This window comes from Lagopus muta, chromosome 11, assembly GCF_023343835.1.
Source record: "Lagopus muta isolate bLagMut1 chromosome 11, bLagMut1 primary, whole genome shotgun sequence".
Taxonomy (NCBI): domain Eukaryota; kingdom Metazoa; phylum Chordata; class Aves; order Galliformes; family Phasianidae; genus Lagopus; species Lagopus muta.
The window spans coordinates 12,819,070-12,833,755 of record NC_064443.1 but is presented as its reverse complement, the minus strand read 5'-3'; the positions used below and the strand labels follow the sequence as shown (position 1 = coordinate 12,833,755).

The following is a 14,686-nucleotide window of genomic DNA, read 5'->3' as shown; positions in this document are numbered from 1 at the left end:
ATTCATTTTTAGGTAGATTAATTATAATAAATATGTGCTATATCAACAGACCTTTCATTATGGTCCATTTAACCTCATAAAACATAATTGATTCCTATTTGCTCTATCTGATCGATGCTTAGGGCTCATTGCTGAACTGTGTTAAGAAAAAAGACTAGGCAGAAAAGGACCATCTCTGTGTAGGATAAATAGCATGGCTCATATACTACACAGCTCAGACTGTCTGCATAAATATATGTCTATGCGCTTATGGAGAACACAGAAATTAATAGTGGGACTTTATTAACTCCAAAATTACATCCCAGTAATCTATAAATCTTTACTATTTATCAGCTTGCATCTTCAAGGCACAAGCACTAAAACTGGACTTCCCACATTACATAAAGCCATCATCATCGTACTGCTTAAAGAGCTCCTTCCTTTGGAATACATTTCCCCAAGTGCTTGGGATGATTGCTGGGACAAGGAGAGGAAGGAATCCATCTCCTCCTACTGTGCCAGGCCCCTTGATGCACGCAGCTGTGTTCTCAGTAACTGAAAAGATCCACGTTAATTTACAAATATAAGAATAATGACCACTGCTCTACATGGACCTGCGATTAAAAGCATCTGAAGACCACATGCATGAACGAATTGCAGCACTGGATTCCCAAAGACTGCATTCCTCAACTTCTTCCTTCCACACGTGGGTTTTTCAGCCATTAGATTCTGGGTCAATGCAGCGTAGGAGGGAGCAGAGCTCAAAACCTATTCTGAGTTAGGCAAAGCAGAAGGACATCACTTGCATTACCTGGATCACAGCCTAACTGATTTTTGAGAAAAAAAAAAAGACCTACAGAAATAGGTATACATTTTGTATTCTGAAAGAATATAATGGCACATTCCTTTGATTCCTTAATTACTCAAGACTATGTATAGAATTCAGCACTTCTGAACTGTTAGTAAATAACTGTACTGTATACTAATGCAATCTGCTGGAAGTAGAGCCTTCACCACAAAATATTTCACCACTAACAAACAAGATATTCACATCACTTAAGTTATTTTGATATTCAGCTCATCTCTTAAAAAAGCAAAAGCTTCAGATGAAAAACAGTATTTTTTCAAACAAAGACATTAGTATATTGCTCGTAGTAGTGGGTAAATATTTCACAGCCAGGTTCTTAATGTTCATGTTTCACTGTGTAAGAAGCCTGCTCAATATTTTTAGGAAGAAATAATATTTAACACAGCCAATTAAGTTACTTCTCGTTGCACAGAGGTTTAGTGTGACAGGCTGGAACAAACGAACAAAAAGATCAACAGAAGGGAGATTTCAGGACTGTGTTTCCAGTGGTTGTTCTCCATAATTATTTGAAAGCAGAAAGAAAGGAGGATGCGTATTTCTAGTACAAATGTTTAGAGAGAAGGTTTGCCCTTCGTGCACATGAATTCAAGTCAAACCTGGAACCATCATTAACTTGAACTTAGCTGAAGATGTATTACTGACACAGGCTTCCAGTTAAATTGGTACATCAACCAAATCATTCGGTCGGTTTTACTGTGTGAAAAAACTGCCTTCAAAAAGATATAAAATACACATAATGTTTCTGAGAAACCATCATCTGAAATCTCACCTGCCCTGCATTTCTCTTAATGGGTTTATCAATTTTTAGAACACCCAGGGTATAGTAATATTTAACACTACGTACTAAATGTTAACCAACATTTAAAAGCAATAAAAAAATGCCCAGAGACAGTTTATGATTTCAAGATGCCAGGCGTGTCCAGCCAGCTAATCAGCTCACAGCACAAGAAAAACAACAGGAAAACAGCTACAGCACCAGGACCTGGTGATTAATTTAACTCTTCCAGGTAAGCACTTCAGAAGGAGAAAAGTCTGAAGGCACAATTAAGGGATGCTGAAGCAGGATTTCTGAAGGATCCTTGCTGCGAGATGATGTCAGACCCAGAAGCTTTTAGTTCCCTCTCACTAAGGCGGAAGCAATCTCCTTTGATTAGGGACACTTGTCAGCCCCCTAGGTCACGATGAAAAATCTGTGGGATTTGTTCTTTTTTTTTTTCTGAAGAAATCTGACATGCCACTCGTGCCGTCAGCCTCTGTGAAGTCAGATCTGGCTGCTAACACAAAAATAGGCAGACACACAGCTGGCCAAATGCTCTTCAAAGGCAGGGTGTAGGCACAGTCAGCCTCTGCCCCTGCCAGTGCCTGGACAGCCCCTAAGAAACCATCGTGACATTTCCCAAGTCATTGGCAGAAAAGTAACAAAAAAAATCCTGCTGTTGCATAAAGCCTGGGCAGGATTCAGTCTCCATAGCTGGGAAGATGTTGAGGTTTGACCTGGCAGGTGGCTGAGCACCACGTGGACATTCGTTCCCTCCTTCCCAGTGGAGTGGGAAGAGAATAAAAAAAACCCAACAGATTAGAACTTGTGGGTTGAGATAAAACTATTTACTAGGACAGAGAAAGGGAGAAGGAAAACGGTTACGACTGTTTATATAAATATGTATATAGCAAGTGATGCAGAAGTAAATGCTTACCACTACCTGACTAATGCCATGCTCACCCCTTCAAAATTCCTTCCCCTTGATGTCATGTGCTATGGAATATTTCTGTGGCTGGTTGAAGCCAGCTGTCCTAATTCTGCTTTCTCCCATCTCCCTGGGCCCTTCACTGTGAATTTGCCTCAGCTCTACACAACACTGCTTAGCAGCAGCTATAAGCATTGCTGTGTTATCGACATCATTTTTCCCCTAGAACCAAAACAAAGCATCATACCACACATGGACAAAAACAATTCCATTCTAAGGCATCCCCCTCCAGCACAAGGTCCACAGGTACGTGCTATGGGCTTTACTAACTGCAGGAATGTACCACACATCTGCACATACACTTCACCCTTGACTGAAACGTGGATTTCATCATCTTACTTGAAAATCTGCAGTCTGAACAGAGTGGCGTTTCTTCAGCACGATGCCTCTCTGGTCACGAAAGGCCTCCTCAAAGCTCAGAAGGAGTTAGAAATTTCAGGTGTTAGGTGAACGAAAAAACACAATTATCTCTGCTCTCACTGTTCACCTGCTCCTGACCTTCAAGGCAAGCATTTTCCTGCTTCTTCAATTGCACACACAAATAAGTTGTCTGTAATGTGATTACTGAGATTTTCCCCCCCAGCTTCTCAGGCAGATAAGCACAGAAGGCACCCTGTGCTCCGGCACTGAATGAAAGTGGGAGAAGAGCCACAGGCTATTTGGGTGATTCCATTCAGTTCCACTATCAAGCAAACTACCACCCTCTGCTTACCCCAACAAAGCCACCAGCCAATTAAACATCACCCATGGCACAAAGCCATCTCACCCCATGGGTGCTGCTTGCTGGCTCTGCATGGGCTGTGCTCAGCACCTGCCATGCAGCACCCAGAGGTGTGGGCACCAATGTTGGAGCAGAAAGTCACCTCCCAGCATCATTTTCAAGCTGCACGAGGTCAGAAAGTAGTACAGCAGTATGTGGAGCCACAAAAGTGGTTTCCACCTGAATCTGCAGGGATTTCCATCTATATCTGCACAGCCTATTTGCTCTAATTGCAACACTGACTCAGAGAGATTCCAGCATTTTTCAATTTAAACAAAACTTTTAACATTGTTTGAATGTATCTAAATGCATTCAGGAATGTAATGAAGTCCCACTTCCCCCAGAAGTCTCTGTCTATTGCCCCTAAATAGTTCAGCTGAGGATTTATTTGAATTTATAGGCAGCAACCAAGACTTATATTGCCTCCTTAAATGTCTTATATAAGCAAAAATGCGTAACCGAGACATGAGGAGTTCAGCATAATAGCGAACCGATGCTTTATAAAATTACTGTTTTTTATAAAGCATCCTTCTAAAAAGAACCTTTTAAAATAGAATGCACTCTTTTCTTTTGTTGGATGATGTTTGGGACCAACCGCACACATTCCCTGAGCTGCTGCACTTCTCACAGGGCACTGTCTGGCCATTCCCTCTACCTTGCTGGGCACCCCATGGACCTGCCCTTAGAAATAATACAAAGTGCCACCGAGTCCAGAACTTAAAATTTAAAACATTTACTCTGTGTAATTTGCTGTCCAAAAAGCAAATTGCTACTGCTGTAACAAAAAGATGACTCACATCTATGCACATAAAAGGAAGAGGAAGCCACAGAAAATGCTTTAAATTTAATGTCTACAAAAAAGGAACAAAATACACAAACTTCTGGTAACTTTCCAAGGTCACGATAACTTGCAATACAAAAGAAATGGAGATGGTATTAGAAATCAAAATGGGACACTGAGCTTCACCAGCCTTCCCAAGATCAGCTGACGTAACACAACATTTTCCGGAGCTGATTTTTCATGCACCTGGATGCATCTCGTTTTTCTGAACACAGAACAAACCCCCCCCCTACCAACTCAGATAACAGCTTTAAAATTTTTAACAGACACACACACAGATGTGAGCAAGTTCCAACAAGGGCCTCTTCCTCTCTACAGCATGACATCCCTAGGGGATTAAAATGCTCTTAATCAACACTTGTTGATAATGATGTGCCACCTATCAAGATAAAAGTCTGAATGCAATAACATCTGTTACATTCCTTTGTTAGGAAACTGGTAACATGGTTTTTGAACACATACAATTTGACTTTTAATTACCCTCGTACACCTTCTGTTCAGTTATTAATCAGCATTAACCCTTGAGGCCATTTAAAATATTAAGTATAAAAATACATCCTATAATGTTTCAGCACGAACAAAACTGCATTAATTTTTTCCATATAAAATGTGTTCTCTGTTTTACAGTTTTTGAATCGAGTTATGACTCTCAATAGCACAGGATATCTTTCTGTGTTTTTCTTTAATATAAGTCACCTTTTGGAAACACATTCAATAAACAGAAACTTAACCACTAACTACACCATTACTGAGAGCACACACATTAGCCCAAGAAGATGGCATAGCACAACTTGCTTTTCCACCATGTGCAATTTTTGAAATACATACACACAGACACAAAACTTGCAGAGGCACACTGACGTTTAGATTGAAGGCATAAAAACATTCCAAGGAAAAGACTCAGAAGAACAAATACTTCCCACAAACACAGCACTGCCGTCACACTAGTGCTGTGGTAACGGGGCAGAAGTCACTGTGTTGGGTGGGGAACTGGTCACAGAGAGATCAAACTCCTGCTCTCCTGAAGTCCAGGTAATAAAGGTGTCCCACAGAAGTAAACTGCCTCTGCCTTGTTCCATTGACAGCAAGCCTGGTTCACTCTTCACTGCACTCAACCCAAGCTACTCAAGGGAGGTACAGCCATCAGCCAGCCAGGCTTCCTCCCTAACCTGCTGGGAGAAGCAGGAGCTGAGGGAATGCCTGGCTCTATTACCTTAGGTTTCCATCACTTTCTGCTAATAAAGCAACACATTAACGTTCAGCCCAACTGCAGTCAGCTCTAGTCATGGTTGTTGGCTATTTTCACACACTGATTACGTCCAGGACCTTACACTGGACAAAGTTGACCTCTATCAGTCTAAAGCACAGCAATGTATACGAAAATTGGAAATAAAAACTGAAGTGATTGATAAGGACCTGAATTATCTGTTTAACAGAAGTGGTGACAACACCACTACCACCCTCCCCTCCACACACAGTGCTTCTGTGTACTGATAGATGATAGCTCCTAGAACAGCACACTGCAGTTTCTAAAACTTCCTCCATGCTCCCAATCCCTCAGTGATTTCATGAAGGCACATTTTGACGTTATCGCGTGCCAGACAGGGAATGCATAAAGGAAACGTCTTCCACAAAAGCTGCAGAAAGCACTGCTGAGCTGCAGGGAATGCAGAGCCCACAGCCACCCAAAGGACCGACAGGAGCTGTGCAGCAAGATGAACCTCAGCATCATAAACACGAAATATTCTGAATGCATACAAAACAGCTGCTATTAATAATGCAAAACTAAACAAACAAACAAAAAAAACACAAATAAAACACAAAAACAAAAATAAACAAACAAAAAACCCCACATAATTATTAAAGCCATAATCCTTAGTTTGCATTTTTCCAAAAACTCACAGCAATCTCAGCAGCAGCAATGTACATTTTTAAATGTTAGAGAATTGCTGCTAAATCCCAATCACCAAATACTGCAATAGCCTAACGTCTCTAGAACGACACAGACCTTTAATCAAAGCTAAAGGAAGAAGGAGCATTGCTGTGAGATTATCGAAGGGCATAATTTATAAGTGTGCTGCAGTCATATTTCCAAGCAGGACAGAATGCTCCTATTCCTTTATGAAAAATGAAAGTTAGCATTCCCGTACAGTCACTTGACTGCATGGAAGTGAGAGGTTACATAAAACCAAGATTAAAAGCTACGTGCAGGTGAAGTGCTGTTACTGAAAGAGACAAATATGCTTACTGACTACATCTAGAAGGGCTGAGAGGGAGTCATCTGCTGAACTGCCCAACAAAGAACAGAGATAGAAATGAATATATTTACATTCATAAATTAATAACTGTGACTTTTTATGTTAGTTCTTACAGGGCACAGCTATTTTCAAGCAGTCTGTGGCTGCTTTCCACCATTCTCTAAGATTGCAACCTCCAGAATTGGAACACCTTCGCTGGAAACAATGATTTAAAAGTGTCACAAAGGAACAGCGAAGAGGTCGCTAACTTCTGCCTCACCATCTCTGCCAGCCTCTCTGCTGACTCCAGTTCCTGTATAAATCTCTAACAAAAGTAATCCCCTTGGGAGCTCAGTGGCTCGTGGCCAGCATGGGCCACATTACCAGCGAACATGACAACAGACACATTCTTCACCCTTACAATACACTTAAACTTGGGTTCCCAGTAATTTGGCCAAAGGAAGGCCTGCATTCATCCAACTTCTCAAGCAACTTCCCTGTCATTTTGGCACAAGCACCTTACAACTCAATTTACAAGAAAAGTGGCAATTTAGTTCCAGCTGCAAAGCTCCCAGAATAATATTAGGAAAATAGGAACCATATTTCACATTTTATTGGCAGGGTACACAAAGCACTTCATCAGTTTACTTAGCACCCAGGACACAGCAAAAACATGCACGTAAATGAACAAATAAAAGACCAGGAAATGGCAAAAAAAAGAAGCAGGCAATCACTTATTTACACTTAATTAAGCATAAAATAACTCCCCTCCTCCTTGGGGAAGTATATAGATTAAGTATGAATGGAAATAAAAGAGTGGCTGAGTAATCGCTGCAGTTCAAACAATATTTCACAAGCAAAACAAGTGTGATAAGATTCAGTAGCCTGTGGCAGGCGTTTGTTTGAGCTAACAACAAGATCGTATTTTCATACTTTTGGCCATCTCTGTAGTCCGAGGCAAGCCGCCAATTCCCACTCTCCACTGTCAACCCCCAGACCTAATGGAGATGAAAGGCAAAATATAGCTCCACTCCAACTGCATTATTGATTCCAGCAGGGCCAGATTCAGGCTGACAGGGCTGAGGTCATAATTTAGCCATTAGCACTAGGAACGGCAGGATTCGGCTACCCAGAACCGCAGGACTACGGGCCATGCTCTCCCTTTTATGTCGAATCAATATTATATTTTGCAGATGTCTGGCTGTGCTAATGGAAGAGCAGCCACAGACCCTGCTTTACGAACGGCTCTCACACAAGGCGAAGCACCAAGCCCTTACAGACCAGCCATTGGAAACCTTGGCCCACCTCTGCTTTCTGCTAGAAGCCCTGTGGCGCATTACACCCTGGCTCCTGTCTACAGCAATCCAAAAAGAGCACACAATATGCTAAGAAAAGAAAAGATGGCGCTACCAAGAACAGCTCTATCTACAGCTCACAATCCTCATACGTCAGTAATGTAATCAGAAGTTGTAAGCACGCAGGGATGCAGATTTTAAGCATCTACACCTCAATTTCTTTGTTTTGTTTTTAAAGTAACAATTCAGAGTGACCAGCATTATCCTGACTTCCAGACTGGTTGCTTCGTTCATTGCTCTTAATTATTTGATGAAGAGGAGGTCTCTAAATAGTGATTTATAAGATCCTTAAAAAATAATACATGGAAGGGTTTTATTAAATGCTGAAATATTTAGTTGAATTCAGTGACTCAGACAAATCTAGAGATTATAAATTCAAAGCAGTAACTTTATATATTAAGCAGCTGCCTTAGGGCTCCAATTTATTTAAAAATAGATTTTATTGATTTTTTTTTTTTTGCACATTTTGGAATTAAATGTTACTGTCAGCTCCACATATGCTCATCTCTGTAAAGATTTCTTATGAACTATGATATCAAATTAAATTCTAATCTATTTATATTAAATTGATACAAAGCCTGGTGAGAAGTCTTATGGAGAATGAACATAAATCTGTTCCCACTTAATCTAAGTTGTAACATTATAACCTACTTTTAACTAAAATAAGTACATTTTAGGTGGGGCACCATTAATTTATTAAAACAAATAAACATTCATATGGCATATTTAGTTGGTGCAATATAGGTTAAAAATAGGAAACAAACAGTGGCAATAAATAGTCAATATTAAGTTGACACTGAAGGGAATCTCTCTCAAGACAGATGCTTAACTCTTAACTGGGAAAAGGAGTAAAAGTAAAACATTTTTAAAAAAGAACACATTATTCAAGTTGCTTGTGGGTAATTTAAAAATAAACAAGTCTGGTGATCAGCAGACCTTGCTACTTGTACTGCACCAAAAATAAGAGTTGTACAAGGTTCTCACAGTGCTGCACAATAAATAGCAGATGAAATTCAATGACAATCAATGCCGAATCAACTCTAATTATATATACAATGACAGACTTGAAATTAGCAAGTAATATTCAGGGAAGACTTCAGAGCAATCACTCAGGCTGGCAACTCTCAGTGTGTCACCTCAGTGCTCCATATCGGTCTCAGTGAAAAGAAAACCATGAGGAACCACAACGAAAGTACTGGGGAAAGTGAAACACCATCAAAATCACCTTAGAAATGCATGTCACCAAATGCTGAGAGCCGTTCTGTAAACTTGTCCCAAACAAGATATAGGAGAGTCATTGGGAAAGGCAGCAAGGATGCCCACAGTAAATGATTTTTATAATAAGGGTGGGGAGGCACTGGCACAGGCTGCCCAGAGAGGTGGTGGTGCCCCATCCCCAGAGACACCCAAGATCAGGCTGGATGGGCTCTGAGCACCTGATGGAGCTGTAGGTGTCCCTGTGCATTGCAGGGTTGGAGAAGGAGGCCTGGAAGGGTCCCTTCCAACTCATATGATTCCATTACTCTATTATATGCAATGGCTTCGGCTTCAAAAGGGTAAAAAATATTCTAGACCTGAAAAAGAGAACATTCAGGGTGGAATGAGAAGAATATATTAGCAATCTTTAAAGATCTGGAATTATACATGGAAGATGAACACAGAACTACTATCTGTGCTTTCCAGAACCACAAAAGTTATGGAGGAACAGGTGCAACTATGAGTCAGTAATGGAAACAAAGAAGTTGTTGTGCAATGGGATCACACACTAAACATATCTCATATACTTCATCACCTGCATTGGCAAAAAGCAGATAGCATGTAGAACTGCTTTCAAGTCACGTGCTATTCATGCAAACCTTGCCATCTAAGCTCTTTAGGTATTACTTAAATAAATAACTAATTCATCTTCCACATACATCTTTCAGCTGTCTGAAGCAGCATCAATTACGTTGGTACTCTGGTACAAGTCAGAGGCCTAGCTGAGCCCAGGATCCAATTGTGTCCTGTCCAAACAGAAGAGGCAGTTCTTGCCTCAAAGAGCCTGCAAGTAACATGAAAAAATTATTAGGTGCATGATGTGGAGACTGGAAACAGAGATAAGCAAAACCTTCCTCCTCCAAACCACTGTGTCAGGAACAGAGCTCAGACAGGTTTTATTTGGTTGGTTTTTGTTGTCTCTAAGGCTGATGTCTGTATGTCTCTGCCAGGCTGTCTCAAATGCAGCAGAATGGGAAGTAAGCCTTTTATTTGCACAGCCACAGTCACTACAATGGAGATGCATTTTAGAATCTCATGCAGATAATGTGCTACATGTGAAGAAATCTGGTCCACAGAAATGCTTCTATTTATTTCACATGTGCATAAACCAAGATGGAGCAACTGAAGCCCTCCAATATATTTCAGGCAATTTAAATATAAAACCATGTCCATTAGTTCTGGGCTAGCACTGTGAAATCTCAAGAGATAGGAAACACAAGTTGGCATGAAAAAGTACAAGATGTATATGCAAAGACATTGGTACAGCTTTCTGAAATTTCAGACTTGAGCAATGTCAGCAGTGAACACAATACATTTCTGTATATTTCTGTACTCAAGGGGGCTGATTCTTCACTGGTTTTTGTTTGTTTGTTTGTTTGTTTTTTTAATCATATAACCTGTACTGTCCTGAGACTGTTGCATGCTAAAGGAAGAGGCGCTATCTGTTCTATCAATCTAAGAAGATCAGATTTTGGAAAGGAACAAAATATCCATTCCCAAAGGAAAAGAATGGGCTCTGCAGCAACGTCATTTGCCATTTTTCAAGAGGCTTTTTCCCTTCCCATCAGCTCGCTATTTACACAGCCATCACACACCTTCAGCAACAGACAACACATGGGGTCCCAATGGTGTAAGGAAACATGTAATTCTGCAAAGAATCAGCCTCAAACTTCACATACTATCTGCTTGGCTTTTGATATGCTTCAAACATTTTAGTTACAGCCTTTGACGTACAGTTTCAGTCTAGAAGTGACACGAAGCACCACTGTTAGAATTCCAATCTGAAAAGGAGAAGTACGAGATCTATCAGGATGACGCGGCCTAGCAGTGCTTTAATTGAGGTGACGATATAAATGAGTCACAGGTAATTGCCAGGTAAGATGAGGAATACAATTACCCTCTGCCAACAGTGCAGTCAGTCCTGCTGCCAGCTGCATACAGCAGAAAGAGCTTCTGCAGTGGTAAAAGGACTCAAAGAAGCAGAACAGAGATAATCAGAGTCAAGAATTCATTTTAAACATCAGTTTAATGAGGGAAAATCTTTGATGGAAGGATTTCATCAGTACAAGTAAGTCACGATAGTGTTCACTATAGAGGTTCCTCTTCTAATTAGAAGGACTAATTATTCTGCAGCTATCACCAGCAAAAATGAATATACACACAGACAAAAATATTCTCTGATGCTCTCAAGGCAGTACTAATTGCACACTGCTTTGTCCCACTTTGCTCTTAAAGATCTGCTATGCTGCAGACATACTTCAGAGCAAGGTGTGAAGGCCAGCTTCCAGAATTTGGTGGAAAGATGCATCAGTATCTCTTTAAATATTTAGTTTCCTGCCTAAAATTAATAGTGGAATATCAAAAAGAACTCTGTGACACCTTCAGTGAAAATTCTCTCATACCAGAGTCCAAATTTTAACAACAGAGATCTCAGGAACTACTTCTCTAACTTAATGAGCCTTGGCAGGCATTCAAATTAAACACTCTATTGTGCAAGGAGCTAATTATGCTGAGATTAAACCCGGAGAATGATAGGGACATTTACTGTACTTCTAGCAATTAGAAGAGCTCTCAGCATTGGAGAATACAGCTTGTATTTCATAATTCTGAAAGATGTCCCCACTAATCCAATAAGAAAAATGCATGTACATGCACACACAAGATTAATCTAATTTTAAAAACATTTTTCAGCTACTTCCACCACATATACATTCACAAATTATTATTTGTTTTGCCCTATTTCTCCTGGATCTGAACATCCATCCTGTATCCCACATATTCATCCATCATAATCCTCCACCATTTCTCTGATAGGCAATTAATGTTAAGTTATCTCTTTTCCTTGGAAAGCTTAAGTAATGACAGTAAAATATTTCCTCATTTCGTATTCTAATTAACTTTTCCAGTATCTTCGCTGATAATGCCCTTTTCTTTCCCAGAAAACTGAGTGGTCAGTTATCTTTTTCATTGCTACTCACAGAGACAATGCACACAGATATATGGAGCTCTCCTTCCTTGGCATAAGCAGGCAAAAGCACTTCAGAAATGTCATGACTAAAACCTGTCACGGGATGATTTCCCATGTTCTCTTCACTAATGCCTATTCAGAATTGCTTAGAAGAGGTTTGATTATGCACCATAAAATCTTTAAATACCTGGAAGAGCCAGGAGAGGCTGATGGCAAATAAATAGCAATGATCAGACTACGTCAGCTGGAGGTGCTCAGCATCCCACAGGAGCCCATCCCTGCACATGTGGGAGGTCAGGCAGCAGAACTAAGAGAAGTCAAATTTCCAGAGGACCTTGCAGCTTGTGATTAGCCCTGCTGATACCCAGCGATGGGCGTAATGTGATTTAAGGTTCCTCATCCCCAGCATCAAGGCACTCTCAGCAGCTGAGATCACAGTCCCAGCAGCAGCCTTAGAATCCCAAAGTTACTACGGTCAGAAAGAGCACTAAGAACATCCAGTTCAACCACCAATCCACCACTGCCATATCACTTTCATGGAGAGTCATAGAGACACTTTTCTACACCTTGGCCTCTGTTTCCAGGTAACTCATTCACCCATCTCCTAACCCCATTCTTCCTGCCCCATCATGTTCAGGGGCCACAAAGATTTCTGAGAGGACAGACAAGTGAACAGAAGATCTAGCCTGAAAAATTAAGCCACCTGATCTGCATCTCAGGTTGTGAAATTGGTCAAAAGCAATTTTCCAAGTTTTCACCAAAAAAAATAGTAACAATAAAAAGAAATCACCTAGCAGAAGGAAAGCAGTCCGTATTTCCTTGAAGCAGCAGGGAGATACCTGGAAGGAGCCTTTCCAGAAGTCTTGAGGCAAAGCTCTTACTGCCAAAGGGGAGACATCCATGCATAAATCCTTCAGTGGTTTATTTTTTAATTATTATTCATTCTTGCACAACATACTGTTTTGCTTAAGGATGGAAAACATAAATGTGAAAGGCCTGACCTGGAAAGGACCAAATGAGTGTGAATCAGAACACAAATGAGAGGCATTTACAAGTGATTATTACTTAGGCCAGTCTCTAGGGGACTGGAGGCAAAGCAAGGTTGCCATTATAATGTGAAGCTTCCTGTAAAACAAGATAAATCTGAAAGACAGTTACAGGTAATAATTAGTATGTTGTCACTGGTCAATCAACAAACTGCATTTAAGAAACTGCAGTAAAGTTATTTCATAATTAACTGCTCATCACCAATGCTTTCAGAGAGCATAGTAGGGATGAGCTAATTGTTCTAGCAAAAAAAAAAGAAGATATACAAGTTACAAGTGGCAAGAAACCGAGAGTACAGCAATACAGTGAATGAGTACAATTTCTGTGCTTGCACTTTGCTCTCTAGACAGCTTTGTTTCTGTTACAAAGCAAGCACACACAATGCAGCCACCAAATCTCATTGCGTTTATGAGAAACATTCGCACACAAGCATTCAGGAAGCAATCTCTGCATTTTCCCTACGGTGGTATTTTAACCCAAAGGCCATTTCACATTTGTTTTTACTTTCTTCCAGTTAACTTCTCCCCTGCTCAGTTCCCACAGTTCTGATGTCACGAGGCATTGGGAACAGAGCACAGACAACCAAACCCGAGCCGCACAACCCTATGCATGGTATCTCTCATCCTTCCAGCCTGGGGCTCTATGACAGGGGCTTCAGTCATTGCAGAAGCAGTATTTAGCCTACTATGCTAAGGGACAACTTCATGCATTAAACCTGGACCTTTCAATTCTCAGAAGAGGCCACAGTGGGCACACAGCCACTGCTGATGCCCCTCCTGCTCTGTCAACAGCCATCTCAGACCACACACTAAGAGTGACTGCAGTCCTTATTACATGCAAACAAGGCAGAGACTTATGTTGTAGAAAAACACAACAGTCTGAAAAGCTTTCAATTATGTAGACAAAAACTTTAAAAAAAAAAAAAAAAGAAAAAGAAAAAGAATAAATGTAAAAATTACAAAACTCTTACAGCTCACCATCCTCAGCGGTTGTTTCTTCTGCTGGGATGCAATGCCTGTGTTTGAGAACCTTTGTGTAACTTCTGAATTTTTCCACCTAGCTCCAGTGAGCTAACACCATCTGCCTACAGGGTCTTTTATGTCCCACTGCACACAGCTGTGGTGGACTGTGAAAGCTGCATGGAGATGGTTGTAAATTTTTATTTAATATTTAATCATGCCTTGGTTGAAGTTCACTCGTCCTCTCCAATCCCAGGTGTTAGCACATCAAATTTGTAACTTTTCAGCTAGCAGGAGATGTAATTTTACTGGTTTATTTCCCTCTGCAGCTGATACATTCTTATCTAAATATATTTCAATTATTCTTCTATTTCCCATCCCTTCCTTGGAGACTTGCAACCTTTTTGCATGATAGTTCTTAAATATATGTAGTTTCTCCTTGGACAGACAGGCTGTAACTTTCTTTTCTTCATATCACTACTCTACGTTCTTTGGTAATTACCTGGTAAAATACAGGCATTTCTGCTGTTGTGTGGACTTTCAGATAATTTTCCATTTGCTTTTTCTAACGCATTTATCTTTGAAAAAAAATTAAGTCCAACATCCGTATGCTATCAAAACCATACGCCAATAAAACTCATCTCTTCATCCATTCTCTGGTCTGCTGTAA

At 40.4% G+C, this 14,686-nt stretch overlaps 1 protein-coding gene across 2 annotated transcripts in view; it reads right to left on the bottom strand.

The window, feature by feature from the left end:
• The window catches only part of PTPRG (protein tyrosine phosphatase receptor type G), a 377,855-nt gene that overhangs the window by 214,030 nt on the left and 149,139 nt on the right, over positions 1-14,686 (bottom strand). Inside the window, exon 1 of one of the 2 annotated variants that reach the window (XM_048957892.1) lies at positions 14,028-14,143. The exons of the other annotated variant lie outside the window; for it this stretch is intronic. Within the exon in view, the coding sequence (XP_048813849.1) occupies positions 14,028-14,037 (10 nt within the window). The 5' untranslated portion in view covers positions 14,038-14,143. Of the gene's footprint in view, positions 1-14,027; positions 14,144-14,686 lie in introns of those variants that run through there. 2 annotated transcript variants of the gene reach the window in all.